General features: G+C 37.2%; 1 protein-coding gene across 2 annotated transcripts in view; it reads right to left on the bottom strand.

Moving 5' to 3' along the window:
- The window catches only part of MYO3A (myosin IIIA), a 271,671-nt gene that overhangs the window by 91,531 nt on the left and 159,635 nt on the right, over positions 1–20,505 (bottom strand). For both annotated transcript variants that reach the window (XM_054436017.1, XM_054436018.1), the window contains exon 18: positions 3,271–3,397. In XM_054436017.1, coding sequence (XP_054291992.1) covers positions 3,271–3,397 — 127 coding nt within the window. The remainder of the gene's footprint in view (positions 1–3,270; positions 3,398–20,505) is intronic.

Below are 20,505 nucleotides of genomic sequence, written 5' to 3'. Positions count from 1 at the left end.
ACCACAGGCATGTGACAACCTGCCTGGCTAATTATTATTATTTGGTAGAGATACTGTTTCACCATGTTGCCCAGGCTGGCCTCGAACTCCTGGGATCAAGAAAGTTTTTTTTGTTTGTTTGTTTGTTTTAGATGGAGTCTTGCTCTGTCGCCCAGGCTGGAGTGCAGTGGCACGATCTCGGCTCCACGGGAGGCAAGCTCCGCCTCCTGGGTTCATGCCATTCTCTTGCCTCAGCCTCCCAAGTAGCTGGGACTACAGGTGCCTGCCACCACGCCTGGCTATTTTTTTATATTTTCAGTAGAGACGGGGTTTCACTGTGTTAGTCAGGATGGTTTTGATCTACTGACCTCGTGATCTGCCCGTCTTGGCCTCCCAAAGTGCTGGGATTACAGGTGTGAGCCACCAGGCCTGGCTGAAAGTTTTTCGATATATACTATTTAACTGCTCTTCAAAAACTCTGAACCAATTACACTCCTCAGCCAAATAAAACACCAATAATTTCAATTCAATTTCATGGACATCAGGGACTATCATTTTTCTAAAATAGCCAATTTGATTGGAGAAAATGTTTTCTATTTATTTGTAATTGAGTCCTAGTGAAGCTGAATACTTTTTTCTTTCATATTTTTATTGGTAACTTGTGTTTCTTAGTTTGAAAATTGCAATATTTTCATTGATATGTTCATTTTTTCCTGATCAATTTATATGAGCCTCTTCATAGCTTAAAGAAATGCTTTGATATATATGTTGCAAATATTTTCCCTCAGTTTCATTTGTACTACAATTTTATTTATGTTTTCTTTTTTTAGTATAAAAGTTTTAATTTTTATGTAGTCAAATATCCATTTTTTAAAGAAAATAATTTGTGCTTTTGATTTTCTACACATAAACTTCAAGGCCTTTCTCCCCTCAATATTATATAAATCAATTCCAGTCTCTCTTATGACTTTTTTGTATTTAAATTTATGTATGTTTGGAATTCATTCTGACATACAGTATATGAGAATGATTCAAATTCCTCCTCCCCAAAATGGTTAGCCAGTTCCCTACAATACTGATTCCCTAGTGATTTGTAATGCTGTTTTTGGTAATATACTTTGGATCTGTTTCTGAACAGTGTCTCCCACTGATCTGTATGTCTATTTCTGTTCCTACATTGTTTATTTATTTGACATACATTTATTGTCTACTACATGCTAGGCATTTTACCTGGGGATATATTGCTAAGTACAATAATTTCCAAAACAAAGCACTAGTCTTGATTATCTTTATCCAGCAAGAATGGGAAGCCAATAAGAAATTTAAGCAGGAAGAGAAAAGGAGGAGTAGGAGGAGCAGAAGGAGAAGGAGGGGGAGAGGAAGGTGATGGAGAGGGAAAGGGGGAGACTGAGAGAGCCCACTGATACATGGGTTATGTGGTTTCTGAAAGAATTGTGGAGAATGACCTGGAAAAAATCAATTCTTGATGTGAAATGAACAACTGGGAGGTCACTTAGTTCAGGTGAGAGGTGATGTTGTTTTTGATGAGAATGGTGACAATGATGATAAAGAGAAGTGGTCAGATTTGAGAGATATTTATGGGACAAAATGGTCAGAACTGGTGCTTAATTGAAACAAGGCTCTTGTAAAACCATATGGAAATGCAGCCTTGGTTTGGACATAATTCCTTATAACTTTCAATTAGAAATCATTTTAATGTAAATTAATAAAGTTTCTACTTTCCATGAGTGGTTATTCCAGAAAGTATGTTAATTTTAATGATATTCATATTAATATCAACATTTTGTAACCGATATGACTGTCTTCTGTTATGCAGAAATAGGTTCTCAATCATCAAAATCATTTTTTAGTATGGTTGTTTCTAGGTATACTCTTATCTACAACCTATCTCTATTGCAACTCACTCCATTGGCTGCTGCTAGCTCTTCTGAATATGATCAGATGTGAGATTTATATCTTATCAACGGAGTTGTAGGGTTATTCCTTCTACTTCTGATAAGTTAATACATGCCAATTAAAAATTTTTATATATGGAAAATTAGAACATGTTTCCTCGAGGTTTCCAGGCACATGCCGATCACTACATGCCAATTCCATACACTTGTGCTACTGTATTATCACACTGGCTCCAGAGACACAGTGGGATAGCATTTATAGGGATGCTGGGGACAGGTCCAGACCAGGATAATCTGGCACTTAGCCCCCTAAAACTACCCCATCTCACTCTGTTCCTAAGCATACATCAGGAAAAAGTATATAAATAAAAATTTGTATCATGATTCTCCATTTTGTGTGTGTGTGTGTGTGTATGTGTGTGTTTTGAGACAGCGTCTTGCTCCGTCGTCCACGCTGGAGTGCAGTGGCACGATCTCGGCTCACTGCAACCTCTGCCTCCTGGGTTCAAGCGATTATCCTGCCTCAGCCTCCTCGAGTAGCTGAGACTACAGGCGTGTGCCACCATGCTTGGCTAATTTTTGTATTTTTAGTAGAGACAGGATTTCACCATGTTGGCCAAACTGGTCTCAAACTCCTGACCTCAGGTGATCCACCAGCTTCGGCCTCCCAAAGTACTGGGATTAGAGGTGTGAGCTTTTGGACCAGGAGTGATTCTCCATTTGTTATTATTAATGAAACAGCAAATATGCAATTATGAAAGCATGTGCCAATATTAAAAATAAAATAACAGGGCATACTAGGCAATAATAAATAGAAAAAAGCTGTGCTGTTGAAGATATTAATGGAAAACCTTAAACTACTGGAAATAATTTATCAAACTCTACTATTAAGAAAAACTTGATTTGAAGCAAATACTATGACATGCTTCTCTTGTGTAGAAATGATCGCAAAATTAATCAACCCAGGATGAATGGGTGTAAAATCCATCTAGTATGAAAACATACAGGTCTTTATTACTTATAAAATGGTATAGATGCTAAATCTATAAAACAATAACATAATTCTTTTTCAGATCAGTTTACTGAATTTTAACTATATTATCTGTGCTTTTATATCGAAATGTAAATAGCTCCCAAAATAGTCGTAAAAGCCTAGTCTTTAGAAACGTGTTCTACAGTAATCAGTTAATTTGTAAGCATGAAGATGTTTTAAGTAGTGGACTTTTAAATTTTAATTTTACACACATTAAATCTGAGTATTCTTTTAAGGATTCTAGGTTAGCACAATTGCTTGAAATGATCCTTATGTGATACTTATGGTATGTCATAAGACTTTGAAAGATTTCAGTTTTGAATACAAGATAATAAAACTTACAGTTCTCCAGGGCTGTATGATTAGAAATGTGGCTCTTGTCAATCTGGTGTTCAGTTGCCACAGAAGAAAGTTCAATGTTGCCAACATTCAAGATTGCAGCGAGTATGCTGTATATACTACCAAGTTGCTGAAACACACCACAGAAACATTGGCATCATTCTTCCCTTGAGTACAGCCAACCAGTGACTATGGCTGGGGACAGACTGGAAGAGAACCCTCAGGCCCTATTATATCTATCCACAGACTATGATGACGCCACACTGAGATCCAAGTAGGCTCAGCCTCATTCATTATTTTAACCTCAGAGGTTAGCATAGTGCCTGTTACCCAGTAAGTGCTTAAAAATATTTTATAAATGCAAATATGAATAAAAAAATAAAAATGAGAAGCTGTTCTCAGATGAAGTAGAAATGCCTCATTCATTAGGCCATAGATAAATCTATCCATGCAGAATTTAATTTCAGAACTTAGTGTGGTTGTTACCATATGGATTTTCCTTGAGGCCATCTTAAAAGTGAGGCTATATGTATGAATAAAGGAGAGCTAAGAAAGAAAAATCAAAAGATCCCAGGACCAAAATCAAAGAATATGTGTCGTTTAAATGTGAGCATAAGTTTTTTTTTCTTTTTTGAGACAAAGACTCACTGTTGCCCAGGCTGGAGTGCAGTGGCACTATCTCAGCTCACTGCTGCCTCTGCCTCCTGGGTTCAAGTGATCCACCCACCTACGCCTCCTGTGTAGATGTACAGTTGCATGCCACCATGCCCAGCTAAATTTTTTTTTTTTGGTATTTTATAGAGACAGGGTCTCGCCATGTTGCCCAGGCTGGTCTCGAACTCCTGGGCTCAAGCGATCTGCCCACCTTGGCCTCTGAAAGTGCTGGGATTATTGGTGTAAACCACTGTGCCAGGCCACATAAGAATTTTAGATGACAGCGTAGAGTTTATAGTAGTTATTACTTCTTTAACATACATTCCTAATTAAGGTACATCAAATTACATTCAGAAACACATAACACACACATATATCAATCTTTCTGGAGACACTGGAGGCATTTATCAAGGAGTCTATGGTAATTCTAGCTCTTCAACTATGTTCATGGTGCAGTGAAGTACAGGAAAGAGGCAACATTCTTTACTATTTTTGCAAGTTGCTGCATCTATTCCAGCCCAGCTCCTACACTTAACAAAGGTGATTATTCCATTCACTCCCATATTCCAAGTCCAGATAAAAGGTGGATATGAAAAAACATCTTCAAGGCATGCATTTACTCATACATAATATATATATATATGTAATAAATATATAAACAACAAATTTATTTGTTGAATGAATATATATGTGGGATATCTATTCATTGATCTAATAAAAACATATTTTATGCCAGGCACTGTTCTAGTCACAGGTAATTCAGTAGCAGATAGGCTAAAGATCGTGGTTTCCTTGGGGTGTTCAGGCCGTGGGGAGGCAGACAGTAGGAAAATAAGCAAATAAATAACAATGATATGTTCAGAAAAAAAAATTACAAGGGCTACGAAGAAAATAGAGCCAAGAGGTGCTAACTTAATACAGAGGAGAGTTCCTGGGAAAGGATGGGCAGGCTTTTTCAGTTAGGAGGTGAGGGAAGGCTGCCCTTGGAGGGGGCCATCAGGAAGTTGCGGCCTGAATGACAGGAAGGCACCAGACATGAACTATTTATTCTAGGCAGACGACAGCAAAGGCAAAAACCTTCCTAGAGGAAAGAAGGAAGATACACGAGGGCTGGAAGAGGGTGAGGATGAGGAGGAAAGGTGCAGTAAGAACTCAGAGAGGTGAGCCTAGGCAAGACCACCCAGGCTCCCTGGGCCAACAGAAAGAACTTGGAGCTGGGCACCGTGGCTCACACCTGTAATCCCAGCACTTTGGGAGGCTGAGGCGGGCGGATCACTTGAGGTCAGGAGCTTGAGACCAGCCTGGCCAACATAGTGAAACTCCGTATGTACTAAAAATACAAAAATTAGCGGGGCGTGGTGGTGTGCACCTGTAATCCCAGCTACTCGGGAGGCTGGGGCAGGAGAATCACTTGAACCCAGGAGGCGGAGGCTTCAGTGAGCCGAGATCGTGCCACTGCACTCCAACCTGGGTGACAGAGTGACACTGGGCCACACACACAAAAAAAAAAAAGCTTTGATTTATGTGCTAATTGCCAGAGAAAGCTACCAGAGATCTCAGAGTGGGAAGCAACATTATTTTTGTGTTTTAAATGGATGAGTCTAGTTATCCTCTGAAACTGAGTGGATTGGGGAAAGATGGAAAACTCAGGAGGCTACTGCAATGGTCTAGGTGAGAGATAACAGTGGCTTGGATATAATAGTAAATGGTAGAGATGGAAAGAAGTAAATGGATGTAGGGTGTATTTCAGAAGTGTAACAATACATATGCTGATATATTAGATGTAGATCATCTTTCTAAGGAAACTCTGGTAAGGAATTAGCATTTGTAATATGCATAACTTGCAATGAAGGAACCAGCATGGGCTTTCATGGCTTTCAGGTGGAAAAATTCATACAGCATCTGACATTGTGCTGTATTTTTCTTGAGGAAACTATAGGCCTTAGGAAAAAAAAAACAACCCTATTAAAAAGTGGGCAAAGGATATAAACAGACACTTCTCAAAAGAAGACATACATACAGCCAACAATCACATGAAAAAAGCTCAATGTCACTGATCATTAGAGAAATGCAAATCAAAACCATAATCAAATACCATCTCACACCAGTAAGAATGGTTATTATTAAAAAGTCAAAAAATAACAGATGCTGGCGAGGTTGCGGAGAAAAACGAACGCTTCTACACTGTTGGTGGGAGTCTGAATTAGTTCAACCATTGTTGAAGACAGTGTGGCAATTCCTCAAAGACCTAAAGACAGAAATACTATTCGACCCAGCAATTCCATTACTGGGTATATACCCAAAGGAATATAAATTTTTCTATTATAAAGATACATGTATGCATATGTTCATTGCAGCACTATTCACAACAGCAAAGACACGGAATCAACCTAAATGCCCATCAATGATACACTGGGTAAAGAAAATGTGGGACATATACACCATGGAATACTATGTAGCCACAGAAAAGAATGAGATCATGTCCTTTGCAGGGACATGGATGGACTGGAGGCCATTATCCTTAGCAAAACAGTGCAGGGACAGAAAACCAAATACTGCATATTCTCACTTATAAGTGGGAGCTAAATGATGAGAACACAGGGACACATAGAGGAGAACAACACACACTGGGGCCTACTGGAGGTTGGACGGTAGGAGACGTGGCACAGGGTAGGAGGAGGGAGAGGATCAAGAAAAATAACTAATGGGTACTAGGCTTAATACCTGGGTGATGAAATAATCTGTACAACAAACCCCCACGACACACATTTCCCTATATTAATAAACCTGCACATGTACTCTGAACTTAAATAACAGTTTTTTAAATGCGTTTTTTTACCCTCGATAAGGATGTTACCAATATAATGAGTATAAAACTGGTCTATGAACTTGGAAGTATATAAAACGATGCAGAATTCCATCATAAAGTTTAAGGGATTGGTTGAATCCAGTAAAATAGTGAAGAGGCTTGGCTGTATATAGAGTTGCATCTCCAAATCCTACCTACCCAAACCTACAGAAAAATTCTTCAGAGAGGTTGTAATGAAAATTGAGTAGGAGTAACACCTGAAATATGCCCAGGGGAATGTATGATACACCAGGTATCAAAACTAAATATCAGCTGAAAGGTACATCTTGGGGTTCCCCATCTGGATCTGATGAGAATAGACCCAGATCTACGGCTTGGATTAAATGACCTTAAAATAGTCGTTCTCAATTGTGGGGAAAGGAGTAACAACTCTGCCCTCACAGGACATTTGGCAATGTTTGGAGACATTTTTAGTTGTTACAAATGGGGTTGGAGTGCTACTGGCATCTACGGAGTAGGGATCAAGGGTGCTGCTAAACATCCTACCTCACATAGGAGAAACCCCACAAGAATTACCTCACCCCAAATGTAAATAGTACTGAGGTTGAGAAACCTTGTCCCAGTACTGAGGTTGAGAAAAATGCAGGATCTAGATTTTGGAGAAAGTCTCAAAATGCTTTGTCCCCAAAGAATAGTCCTGAACTTTTAGTCTCAGCTCATAATCCCAGGAAAATATAAAAATAAGAATAGAGGTATTGAAGTAAAATGACATCTGTAGCATCTGTTGTGGGTTGAATTGTGTCCCCCTCAGATTCATATGTTGAAGTCCTAAGTCCCAGTACTCAGAACATGGTCTTATTTGGAAATAGGCTCATTGCAAATGTAAATAGTTAAGATAAGGTCATACTGGAGTAGGGTGGATTCCTAATCTACTATACTGGTGTCTGTTTAAAAGAATACCATGTGAAAAGACAGACACACACAAGGAGAACACCAGGTGAAGACAAATTTAGGTGGAGATGGGGTGATGGACCTGCAGTACAAGAATACCAGTCATTACTGGGGAACCACCAGAAACTCGGAGCGGAGCATAGAACAGATTCTGCCTCACAACCCTCAGGAGAAACAAACCCTGTCCACATCCTAATCTCAGACTTTGAGCCTCCTGTGCTATCAACAACAAATTTCTGTGGTTTAAGCTACAAAGTATGTGGTAGTTTGTTATGGCAGCCCTAGCAAACTTTTTTTTTAACAAAAAAAAAAAAATGCTTTTTTTTTTGTTAAATTTATGTGTAAGATATGTAATCTTGAAATAATCAGTGTGTTTATTCTTAAATATCTAAAACTATTAATATGTGAGACACAGTAAAGATCATATTAGTGACATAGTAAATCATCTGACAATTAGTCTTGTGACTTAAATTTAAACACTTTTTTGATATTACACTTATGACTTTAATTTGAAAAGCAGAACATATTTTGATTGTAAACTCCATTCAAATGTAAAAGAACTTGATTTACTACATTAATAATTTTGAATTATTAGATCTTCTTATGCACTAGTAACTTTAAGTGCATAAGAAGATGTGATAAATTATTAGAAAGTATAGAAAGCACTTATCAGTCCTTGTAAACCTGCCCTGTCCATCATTTGGAGCATTCAAAAGACTGAGATGTACTAAATTTTTATATAAGTTCAAGTGTTTAAGAGAATTTAGTTATGTTTGTTTAGGGCAATGTAAAGTTATGTTTATGAGTTAAATGAATAAAGAACAACTCACTGAGATTTTTTTTCTATTCTTATACAAAAAACTGTTGGATTCACAAATTGAATAAAATGATGAGGGAGCAGAACTTAAAAGCTTAAGAAAAAATCTAGATATAGGTACATGGTTTCAAAATCATTAATACATACACTGAATTAATTAAATATAAGCAACTGTAAATTGTCCTTTCTGAGCACAAGCATGCCTTCTTCGGATATTAAAAACAACTAACAGGTGAACTGCCTGCATTTAGTTGCATATTTATCCGTCAAGGTGAGGGTCATACCTAGACTCAAAAGCATGATTAGTGCATAGCTTGCCTCTGGCGTGATCCTCTTCTTGACCAGTCTCCTTGCCTCTGGTCTTGCCACTCACCGATCCGTCTTCCACACGGCTGTCAGAGTGACTTTTCTAGCAGGCAAATCACATCATCATATGTCTCCAGTTAAAATCCTTCAATGGCCCCTATTCCCCTAGCAATAAACCTCCAGCTTCCTACCAAGGCATGAGAAGGAAGGTGCCGCATCTTCTTGTGCTTGACTGCCTGTCCATTGTCATTTCCAGCTAGTTTTCTTTGACATATTTCAGCCAGTCAAACTCCTCATAGGTTCCCAAGCATTCCATGTTATTTTGTTAATTTCATGTCTCAGTTCTGGCTTATGCTGTTCTTTTTTCCCATTCTGGGGTGTTCATTTTTCCACCCCAGACTTCATGTTTCCATGAAATTCTCTGCTGTCATAGAGTTGACTACATTTTATTGAAATGATGCCTAGTGTTTCTATCAGATTATAAACTTACTGAGGACAAAGACTGTGACTAATTCATATCTCTAACTTTTAGCACAGGGCCTGGTACACAGGTAGTACTCAATAAATGCTTGTCAAACTGTTTTCTTTTGTTTCAATCAAGTGACAGTACAATTTCCCTCACTTTCAAAACAGAATCTCTCTTATTTATTTTACATCTCTTAATCTGTGCCTCATTGTTTCTACTTATCTTTCTGAGAATTTTTTTATAAATCTAAATGTCCTCTTCTTTTGATGTCAAACTTTGCATCCTCAGTGAGTGGTTAGAGTTTATGAGAACAAAAAGATCTCACTAAGCCAAGCTGTTTTTTTTTCCAAAAGCCAATTAACTTCTCTAAATGGCAGAGCTCTGTGGTTGGGAAATATATGATTTCCTTTTCAGTGATTTTGTTTTGGGAATGGAAGCAACAGTCCATGCAGGGTAGACTGAGTTTGGTGCACAGAGCTGTTTTGGCAACATGTGCTAAGTCCTTTCTTAGGGCCTCAACCTATACCTGATGCCTAACTGATACCCATGTGAGAGAGGACTGGGAGAGAGGACAGTGACCAGACCTCAAAGTAGGTGGGGGTCATCATGGACCAGGACAAAGTGGCCCATCCCTGGCAGATCTGGCACAATCCAGTCTAATCCTTGGAAAGCCAGTGTTGATGCTCCTGCTGAGAAAGGACAGGGAGGCAGGCTGGGGTGGAGGAGGGTTGGGGAGGAGGGAACCCAGGATGGGATGTTACTGCAACTCACATACCAGGCAGATAAGAACTGATTGAATACAAGGAGATGCTCTGCAATCAGCATTTGCAGCTGTTGGTATGTGAGATATTAATATGTTCTCTATTCTTAGGTTCAATTCTGCAGACACTTAAAGCAATAAAACAGCATAAGCAATCTGCAAAGACTAGAAGGAAATTAAATGCCCCTCAATTTTAGTCATGGAATCATAGATCGAGTTGGAAGTGACTCAGAAATTAATTATCCCTTTCCCCTCCTTTTACTGCTAAATAAGCTTAGATCAGAAAGTTTAGTTATTGGACACACAGCCAGAAATAAGCAGTGTCAAGGACTTTAGCCTAGGGATCTTGACTCCCTAGCACAGAATTATTTTTATTTTACCAACTACCTCCTTGGCCTTGTCATTTAGTTCAAGTCATCAATGTTAGCCAAATCATGGCATTCTGGAATTGTAACTTGTTTTATGTTTTTTGATTGAAAAAAATAACTTGGTATCAAATTATTATTTTTAAGTAATTACAAATGACAAACCAAATGGAATATACACACTCTTTCCATTCTGATCAAAACCAGTTTTTTTTTTTTTGAAACATAGTCTTGCTCTGTTGCCAGGCTGGAGGGCAGTGGCACAATCTCGGCTCACTGCAACCTCCACCTCCTGCGTTCAAGCAATTTTCCTGCCTCAGCCTCCTGAGTAGCTGGGATTACACGTGCACGCTACCACATCTGGCTAATTTTTTGTATTTTAAAAGAGACGGGGTTTCACTGTTTGCCCAGGCTGGTCTCAAACTCCTGAGCTCAGGCAATCCGCCCGCCTCAGTCTCCCAAAGTGCTAGGATTACAGGCATGAGCCACCACACCTGGCCTAAAACCAATTTTTAAAAATGAAGTGAGTATTTCATGGAAATTCAATACTTTTTGTGATGCTTTAAAATATTTAATTTCCTTCACAAATATTATTTGATCTTCCCTAAAGACATAACTAATAATCCAAAGAAAACATGCTAGCATGTGATTTTTAGACTACCATAAGAAACGAAAGCACAGTTAAAACAGAAAAAAGGCATTCTCATCTTAGACATAAGACATAAATTTGTGCAAAAAACCCCCACAAAAATTCCCATTATATGTTAAAAGTTGTTTCTAAATGAGACAAACTACTCATTGAATCATCAAACTACTATGAATCATCAAACTACCAATCATTTATTTTAAAACTATGGCAGGGAAATGGCTTAGGAAATCACATGGTTTAACGGTTTCAGAGATTTCCAATTGGTGTTATTTTTAGAGAATATCTGATTTTGATTTGCCTGTCATTCCTTTGGATTGTGCTGAATCACAAATCCACATGTGAACTGTAAACTCTGAGAGTATTTAAAGGGACACATACACTTGGGGTGCTGTCCACACCAATGAGAGAGAGAGAGAGAGCAGGAGAGACAGTGAGAAAAAGAGAGACTGTATTGGAGAGTCACTCAAATTGTGCTGCAGTAAACTGTGAAGGACGCATGCTGTGCTTAGAGGATGTCAGAATCATGCCACTTCTCTTGATATTAAAGTTGCCTTTTACTATCAAAATAGATTAGAAGCAGCTATTGACAAAGAACATATCCAAGAAAGCCAATAAGATAGCGTAAAAAATCAATATTGGGGATAAAAAGGAAGTAAATGCTCACGCGGTTTATTTCTACCAAATCCAAACTGGGACAGTTTCTGCTGTTAGATGGGAGGCCACCACACCCTCGGAGAATCACCTTGAACTGGACTAAAAGTCTTCCCAAAATATCTAGCAGTGGTTGTGCTTCAGATCCAAAAACAGATGTTACATTTTCCTTTATCCTAAGCTATATGTTTAGATGTTCAATAAGCATTGAATATGTTTAAATTTGGAATATACAGTTTGAAATAAATAAATTATATTTGTCAATAGATGCTAGCTACAAAACTGGTTTCATTTTAATGTTAGTAAACATTAGTGTTACTAAACCAAGCAAAAGAAAGTAGTTGAGCAAAATATAAGTGAAACACTGCCTCGAATGAGTGGGACTTTGAAGTAAACAAACCAATTAAAAATGAATCCTTGCTTCTAATATAGCAAACTCTGGAAAAGTGAATGTGTAAGAAGCAGATCAACTCTGAAGACAAAAGGCAGGGAAAAGAGCTATGAAGAGGCCCAGCCCCTGGTCACAAACAGGCACTGCCTTGCTTGTTGTACATCTTCCAGTTAGAAGGATGCCCTGAGCTTCTATTGGCTGCTCCTGTTTTCCCCTAACCAGGCATCGAACAGAGCCAGGCCACAGTTCACAAGGAGCATCTACCACTAGCAACACTGATCTCATGATCAAGGACTGAAGAAAAGAATGACTGCCGCTTTTTTCTTTATTGACTGAATCCCAAATAAATTGGCCCTGCTTTAACAGCCAGGACACCAACTGCTTGAATCAGCTTGTCTTCATAGGCACAAACTGTGGGAAGGGTGAGGACCAGATTAGGGAGGGCTGAGGGAGGGGAAATGATGCAGTGGAAGGGGAGGGGCCAGATTTGAAACTGAATGTTGGCAGTGGGGAAAGATGCACCTGGAAGTGGTCGTGCCTAGGAAAGGGCAGGGGTAGGGTTAGAACTATGTTTAGGCTGACTAACAAGAGAAAAACACTCAAGTGGTCATTTATGATGCCTGGGACATCAGAATTAGAGCATAAGAATGAGACTATATTTAGAACAGCGTGGCATGTGGAGTCTCCTTGGAGTGTGCCCCTAGCTCATCTGTAGTCTTTGGGTGGGGACCACATATCACCTGGAATATGGCTGAAACTCATGCTTTCTGAGTCAGGGAGTTCCTCTCCCAGAGTTGAAGTCATTACGAACCCATTAATTTCTCTAGCATTAAAAATATCACCAGGCACAGCGTCTCATGCCTGTAATTCCAGCTACTTGGGAGGCTGAGGCAGGAGGATCACTTAAGGCCAGGAGTTTGAGGCCAGCCTGGGCAACACAGTGAGATGCATCTCTACAAAAAAATGTTTTAAAAAGTTAGCTGGGCACGGTTGTAATCGCCTATAGTCCCAGCTGATCAGGAGGTTGAGGTGGGAGGACAGATTGAGCTCAGGAGTTGGAAACTACAGTGAGCTGTACTACTGCACTCCAGCCTGGGCAACAGAGAAAGATTCCATCTCTTAAAAAAAAAAAAAAGAAAGAAAGAAAACCCAAAAAACGATTTTCCAGAAATATATCAGGGTCATCTCTGACTCCAGGTCCTACAGTTCAGACTTTGTTTCCCAAAGACAATCAGGTAAGGTCAATGGAACAAATTTCAGGATGATAGGATGTCTACCACACAGACCTCATGGCATGTACAAGGGTATGAACACTCTATCCTTTACATGAGGTATCCATGATAAGTTCTAAATGCTTAGTGATCTCTCAGTTGTTCAACTCCTACTCACTCCTCATCATTTTTTCAACTCTCAGACAAAAGGTGCTATGGTGAAGCCAACGTTCCTGTCCTTATATATCAATCCAGACATCCTGCCAACATTTGCTTTTTCATTTTTTTTGGAGGGAGGGAGATGGGGGCATGAGATTCACATACTGGCCACTTAAGAACCAGGTACTGTCTCACTGTAACAAATTACAGCTAAGGGCAAAGTGTGAAAGCTTCTCCAAAAGCCCTCAGAGAAAATGCATTAAACAATGGATTTTTGTTCCATTTTATAGCCTAAAAACCATCTAATGCATCGAGAGAGAAGGGGCCCATTCACCTCCTTTCTAACCTAGAGACCACAGAACCACTGAGTTCCCAAATTATAGCTGCAGTGTAGTATAGAGTGGACAGCCTGCCGTCAACCCAAAGTTCCAGGTAGGGTCCATGAATCAATGGAGAGAAAGCATCATTCAGAAATGAAGATGGTCAACTTGGAGTCTCTACTTTTAAGCCAAAAAGTCATTTAACCTCAGCTCACGACTTTTTGCGAGTAAAGTGTCTTCCTAAGGATGCATTCAATCTTGGCTTGCCATTGAGTCTAGAGTACAAATTTCTTGTTGTCCTTATAATTCATAATGTTCTGGTAAAATCAGAACTCTTTGGGGGAACTCATTGCAATAACTCCCCCTCTGGTCCCAAGAGGAGGTGTTAATAATTCTTGATTGGTGCTGGAAATAGCCTTCCAGATTCCCTCTGGCTCCTCAAACTCTCTTTCACCTATGTTTCCCGACAACCAATTAATTCCTCTAGAAACAGAGTAGCAATGTTTATTCAGAATTCAATGAGAGATTCTAAATTCTGGACCTGTAAAAGTAGCCAGGAAAGAGTCTCTTCATCAACTCTGAATTTCTCTTGGTTAAGAAGAAAACCCATACTAGAAAAGTTTACTTTAAAAGTTGGAATGTTTCACAACAACCATTGTTTGACTACAACACACCAGATTATAGTAGTCCCCTCTAATCCAAGGGGGATACCTCCCAAGACCTCCAGTGGATTCCCGAAATCACAGATAGAACTGAACTCTCTATATATGTACTATGTATTTTTGAACTGATAACCAACAGGGTTACTAAGTGGCTAAGGGGCAGGTAGCCTATACAGCATGGGCATGCTAGACAAAGAGAAGATTCATTTACCAGGATGGAAGGAGTGAGATTTCATCATGCTACTCAGCACGGCATGCTATTTAAAATTATTTCTAGAATTTTCTGTTTAATATTTTCAAACTGCAGTTGACTACAGGTAACTAGGACTGCAGAAAGTGAAACTGCAGGTAAGAGGGTAGTACTGTACTCTAAAAATTCATTGTTACAGATACTGTCTGATTTGTCAGTTAAGTCTAACAAAGTTCCTTTCATAGTAATTTTTATTTCTCATTTCTTAAGTTACAGTGGGCAACTTGTCAAATCATTATTCTACATTTTCCATTCTTACATGGATTGTACAAAACAAAATATCTCTTTCAAGAAGTCCTTATTAAATAAGATAGTGCTAAACTAAATAATTGGAATTCCATTTGAATCTATGCATTCTTGTTCTATCAAATAACTGTCTGGAAAATCTCTGGGTTATAAAGTTAGCTTTGGGGAGATGGATCAGTGAAGATTTCTAAGATCTTGATGGACAAAGATGGCACTGGATTTACCTAAACCTCCCTTGTAAGGCAGGGCCCTAATTTCCAACCAAAATAAAATCCATTTACTCTGCTTCTTCTCCAACCTCACCCAGTTGGTAAAGATCACACTTCATCTTCTAGGGGCAAGGTCTTGAAAACATCCCCCAGTCCTCACCTCCTGTAAGCCTGCAGCAAGGATACTCAAGATAGAGCCAAAAGCTTTCAAAGAGAAGGCAAGACTGAGAGACTCCTGTCTTCAGAGCTGCCAACAGCAGAAGTTCCCTATTTAGAGAATATGCCAAAAGCATTTACATCTTTACAAATATTACTTTTGGCAAGCAGATGGATCATGAAACTAAAGTTATTGCTGATAGTCTTTCCATTTTAGAAGGGAGTCAACAGTGCCTTAAAAACAGACTACAAAATCATTAGATTCAATAATTTCATAGCATACAATTTGAATAATTTTTATAAACTTTCAAGTCTATTAGCATTTCTACACTTTATATATTGCTGATTAAATTTTCTAATTTTTTTCAGAAGAATTGAAGAATTAGTTTTTTGTTTGTTTGTTTTAGCTTCAGCTCTTAGTAGAGATCTGATAACCCAAGGGATCTTGGTAAACTTCTTAAGCAGACACGTTGACTATTTAAAGCTGCAGAGTGTCATTTATGAAAATGAAATCAAACTTCAACAAATTGCAGAAAGAGTTCATCTAAAAGGCTGATTCACATTCAGAGTAAAATCTTCTTTTATCACACACTCTGAATCAATGTAGCAAACAATAAACTGTTACTAGCGGAAGTCTGAAAGCTTCTCTAAAAGCCTCAGGAGTCCCTATTAAACATGATACTTTGTTACAAAAATTAAAAAATACAACCTATGGGACAGAAGGAAGTGTTTATTACTTGGGGATAAATTTCTAGCCTTAAATGCTTTCATTATTCAATAACAAATGTAAAGAAATAGAGAAACCAAGTATTCTCTTAAAAAAAAAAAAGAACAGAAGAAACAAATGAATAAATTAATAAAAATATAAAAATCAAATTAAAACCAATAATACAGACAATGAAAACATTTATCGGATGGGTAAATGCATCCAATAGCTGTTGTGGTTTTGCCTTTCTCTTTTTTTTAAGATTCGAAACCCCCTTGTAAACCCAATTAAAGATAAAAGAGAGTAAGGGCAAAAATGAGAATTTCTCATTGGAATGAGAAAGGAAACAAAGCCAGAGATATGAGATTAATTTAAAGTATTATAAGAAAATTCAGCAAGAAAATCTATGGCATAAGATTTCATGATAATTTCTTAGCAAAATACAAATAACCCCAAAGAGAAAAACAAATTCAAAAAGATAATTATCATAGAAGAATCAGAAAGGTAATTAAAGACTCAATATCAAAAAGGCCCAAGGGTCAGACACAGTTGAGTTTTACCCTAATCTTTTTTTTTTTTTTCTTTTGAGATGGAGTTTCACTCTTTTTGCCCAGGCTGGACTACAATGGCGCGATCTTGGCTCATTGCAATCTCTGCTTCCCGGGTTCAAGCAATTCTCCTGCCTCAGACTCCCAAGTAGCTGGGATTACAGGCGCCTGCCACCACGCCTGGCTAATTTTTTGTATTTTTAGTAGAGACGGGGTTTCACCATGTTAGCCAGGATGGCCTCGATCTCCTGACCTCGTGATCCGCCTGCCTCGGCCTCCCAAAGTGCTGAGATTACAGGCATGAGCCACCGCGCCCAGCCCCTAATCTTTATTTAAGGTTTTAAAAGACATTGTCCCCAATCTTCTCTAATGATAAGAATTACTTGCTGTGCTGTAATGGCAAAGAATACTAGATCTCTCTCAGAAATTTCTATACGGTAGGTCTGGTTAAGACTCACGTATTATGTGTCGAGGTGCTTCTTATCTTCAGAGAACATTGGGAATTGATTTTAACTCACATAGGCCAAAGGAAAAAAGAAAACATCTCACTGGCATAACTTTAGTAATCAAATCTGATATAAAAGAAAACAAAAAAATAGATACATTTCATTGCTAAAAATATATATGCAAAAATTCTAAATAAAACATTAGCTCATAGATACAGAAATTTATCAAAAAGGTAATATAGATGGACTCTGTTGGGTTTATTCCAGAAATGTAAGGATATTTAAATATTAAGAAATCTATCAACATATTAAGGAGACATCATCAAACTGCCATAGGAAAAAATATGATTATATCAATAGCTGCTGAAAAAAAATTTGGTAAAATTCAGCAGAATTCCTAATAGCAACCCTAAATAAAACAGCAATAAAAGGAAATTAATTATGATAAATATTCTTTTCCAAAAAATAGCAAAACACTAAAACCATTTAAAATCAGAAACTAGACTCAGAGGCCAACAATAATTATTATTACTTAATATTGACTTAGACTAGTCTTAGATGATCAAAGTAAAAAAAGAAAAAGAAATGACTGACATAACATGAAAGAGGTAAAACTCTTCTTTTTGCTAATGGCATGATTATATATCTCAAAAATTCTACCACTGGAAAATTCATTTCCCTTATAATAAAAACCTTAACATAGTTATTAATAATTTTAAAAATAAGACACAAGTTCTAGATGAATATAACTATAGATTATTATTAAAAACTCAAAACAGCATCTAAACAAACATAAAGTCATATGACAAAAAGTACATAAGTCACTTCATAATTTGGGATGAGACGACATATCATGAAAATGACAGTGCTCCAAAAATTAATATAGAAATTCAATATAATTCTAATTAAAAGTCCAACTGGGGTTGTTGGAATTGAATACATTGATCTTACAGTTTGTATGGACAAGCAATGCTAAACAATAGTTAAGGAAAGTATGGAAAAGAAGAAAGTGAGAGCAGGAATAGCCTTACTAGAAAAACACAGAATCAAACCACTGTAATCAAGTCAACAGAATACTGATATAGAAATAGAAAACATAGATTGATGGCTAAAATAGAGGCATCAAAAACAGATTACATGTCATATAAGGCCTTAATATAGGATAAGTCAATTCTGGCTCTCCATCTGGAATAAAAGAAAAGTGGTGTGCCATCTGGTGCCATAAAATAAATTTCAAATGGATTAAAGATAAATTTATTTTTTACACTTTCAAGAAAATCTAGGAGACTACACGTACAACCTAGAGTTAGGGGAAAACTTTTTAACCAAAAGTAGAGACCTAGATACTATGAACAAAAAGGTAAATTTGTTTGAATAAACAAAAATTTAAAACTTCATTATGGTAAACAATATGACAAAAAGTAAGTCACAGACAAATTATACAATTTATACAAGTATAAAGAAACAGACAATTTATACAAGTATAAAGAAACATTTATAACACAAATGATAGAAACATATAATGTCTATAATATTAAATGAGCCCTTACAAATTGACATAAAGCATATAAATAATTCAATAAAAGGGGCAACATATAGAAATATACAATTCATAAGAGTAAATCTAAGCAGCTGGCAAACAAATGGAAAGATGTTCAAATATATTATTTGTCAAGGATATGCAAATTTAAAACGAGATGTTACTTTCACCTACCAGACTAGGAAATATTTAAAAAGCCACAACACATTGCTGGCAGGAATGAGTGGGGGAAGGGTATTAATACGTATTGTTGGTGGAAATGTGAAGTGCTACAGAACTATTGGAAGGCAATTTTGCAAGTTCTATTCAAATTTAAAAAATATATACCTTTTAACCCAGAAAATTCCACTACTAGGAACCTATTCCATAGAAAGAAATGAACCAGTCAATAAGGACATACTGCAGCTTTGCTCATGGTGGCAAAGATCTGGAAACATTCATAGTTATATGCCCAGTCATGGCTGAATGGCTGAATAAATTATGGTAGTACACACCGTGGAACATTATACTACCTTTAAAAGAGGTGATTCAGTGATACATTAGGTGATTTGAAGGGATTTTCACAGGTATTGCTGAGTAAGAAAAATCAGATGTAGAAAAGTGTGTGCAATATAATCCCATATTAATAAAACAATGATCACCTCACCATATATATGCATGTGTACACATTTGCATGGGTGTGTGTGTGTGTGTATCTATAAACAAGACTCTAGGACTAGGTAAACAAATATGGAATATTGGACTGTGTATACATCCATTAACTATGGGAGGAGAAAGACAGCAGATGTAGATTTAAGGAGGTAAGATGAGGAAGAGAGAGCTGAACAACAAAAATTTTTTTTTAAGGTGCTAGAAATTGACAAGCTGATCCTCCAAATTTATATTAAAGTTTAAGGGACTGACCCTGAAAAGCCAAAAAAAATTTAAAAAAAAGAACTAAGTTGTAGGAGGATTTATACTTCCCAATCTCAACACTTATTACATGGCTATGATACTCATGTGTGATGCTGGCATAAGCATAAATATGTAAATCAATGAGATAGAATTGAGAGTCCAGAAATAAACCTATATATTTGTGGTTAATTGATATTTGATCAACAACAATGGGGAAAGAATAATCTTTCCAACAATGGTGCTGGTATACTGAATGTCCAGAAGCAAAGGAATGAAGTTGGTTCCCTACCTCACAACATGCACAAAAATTAACTCAAAATGGAACAATGACCTAAATGTAAGAGCTAAAACTATACAACTATAAGAAGAAAGCTTAGGCATAAATCTTTGTGACCTTGGATTAGGCAATGGTTTTCTATATAACACTAAAATCACAAGCAATAAAAGAAAAAATAGATAAACTGAACTTCATACAATTTAAAAACTTTTATGCTTCAAAGGACACCATCAAGAAAGGGAAAATATAAAAAATAGGAGAATTTTTTTTTTTTTGCAAATCAGATATCTGATAAGGGACTAGGGCCTAGAATATAAAAAATTTCTACAACTCAATAATAAAAAGACAATAACCAAATTAGAAAATATGCAAAGGATCTGAACACACATTTATCCAAAAAAGAGCCACAGATGACCAATAAGTACATGAAAAATAAGTTCGGCATTATAAGTTATTAGGTAAATTCAACCAAACCCTCATGTGATACCAATTCACATTCACTAGAATCAGTATAATCAAAATGACAGATAACAATAAGTGTTGACAAAGATATGGAGAAATTGGAACCTTCATACAATGCTGGTGGGAATGTAAAATGGTGCAGCGATTTTGGAGAACAGTCGAACAATTTAGTGAAAAGGTTAAACACAGAGTTACCCTATTCAGCATTTGCACTGCTGGGTATTATCAAAGATAAATGAATACTTATGTCCACACAAAAAGTTGTACAGGAATGTTCACAGCAGCACTATTCATAATAGACAAAAAGCAAAAACAACACAAATGTTGCCCATC

This window comes from Pongo pygmaeus, chromosome 8 (genome assembly GCF_028885625.2).
Source record: "Pongo pygmaeus isolate AG05252 chromosome 8, NHGRI_mPonPyg2-v2.0_pri, whole genome shotgun sequence".
NCBI classification, from domain to species: Eukaryota; Metazoa; Chordata; class Mammalia; order Primates; family Hominidae; genus Pongo; species Pongo pygmaeus.
This window is presented reverse-complemented; position numbering and strand designations above follow the sequence as displayed.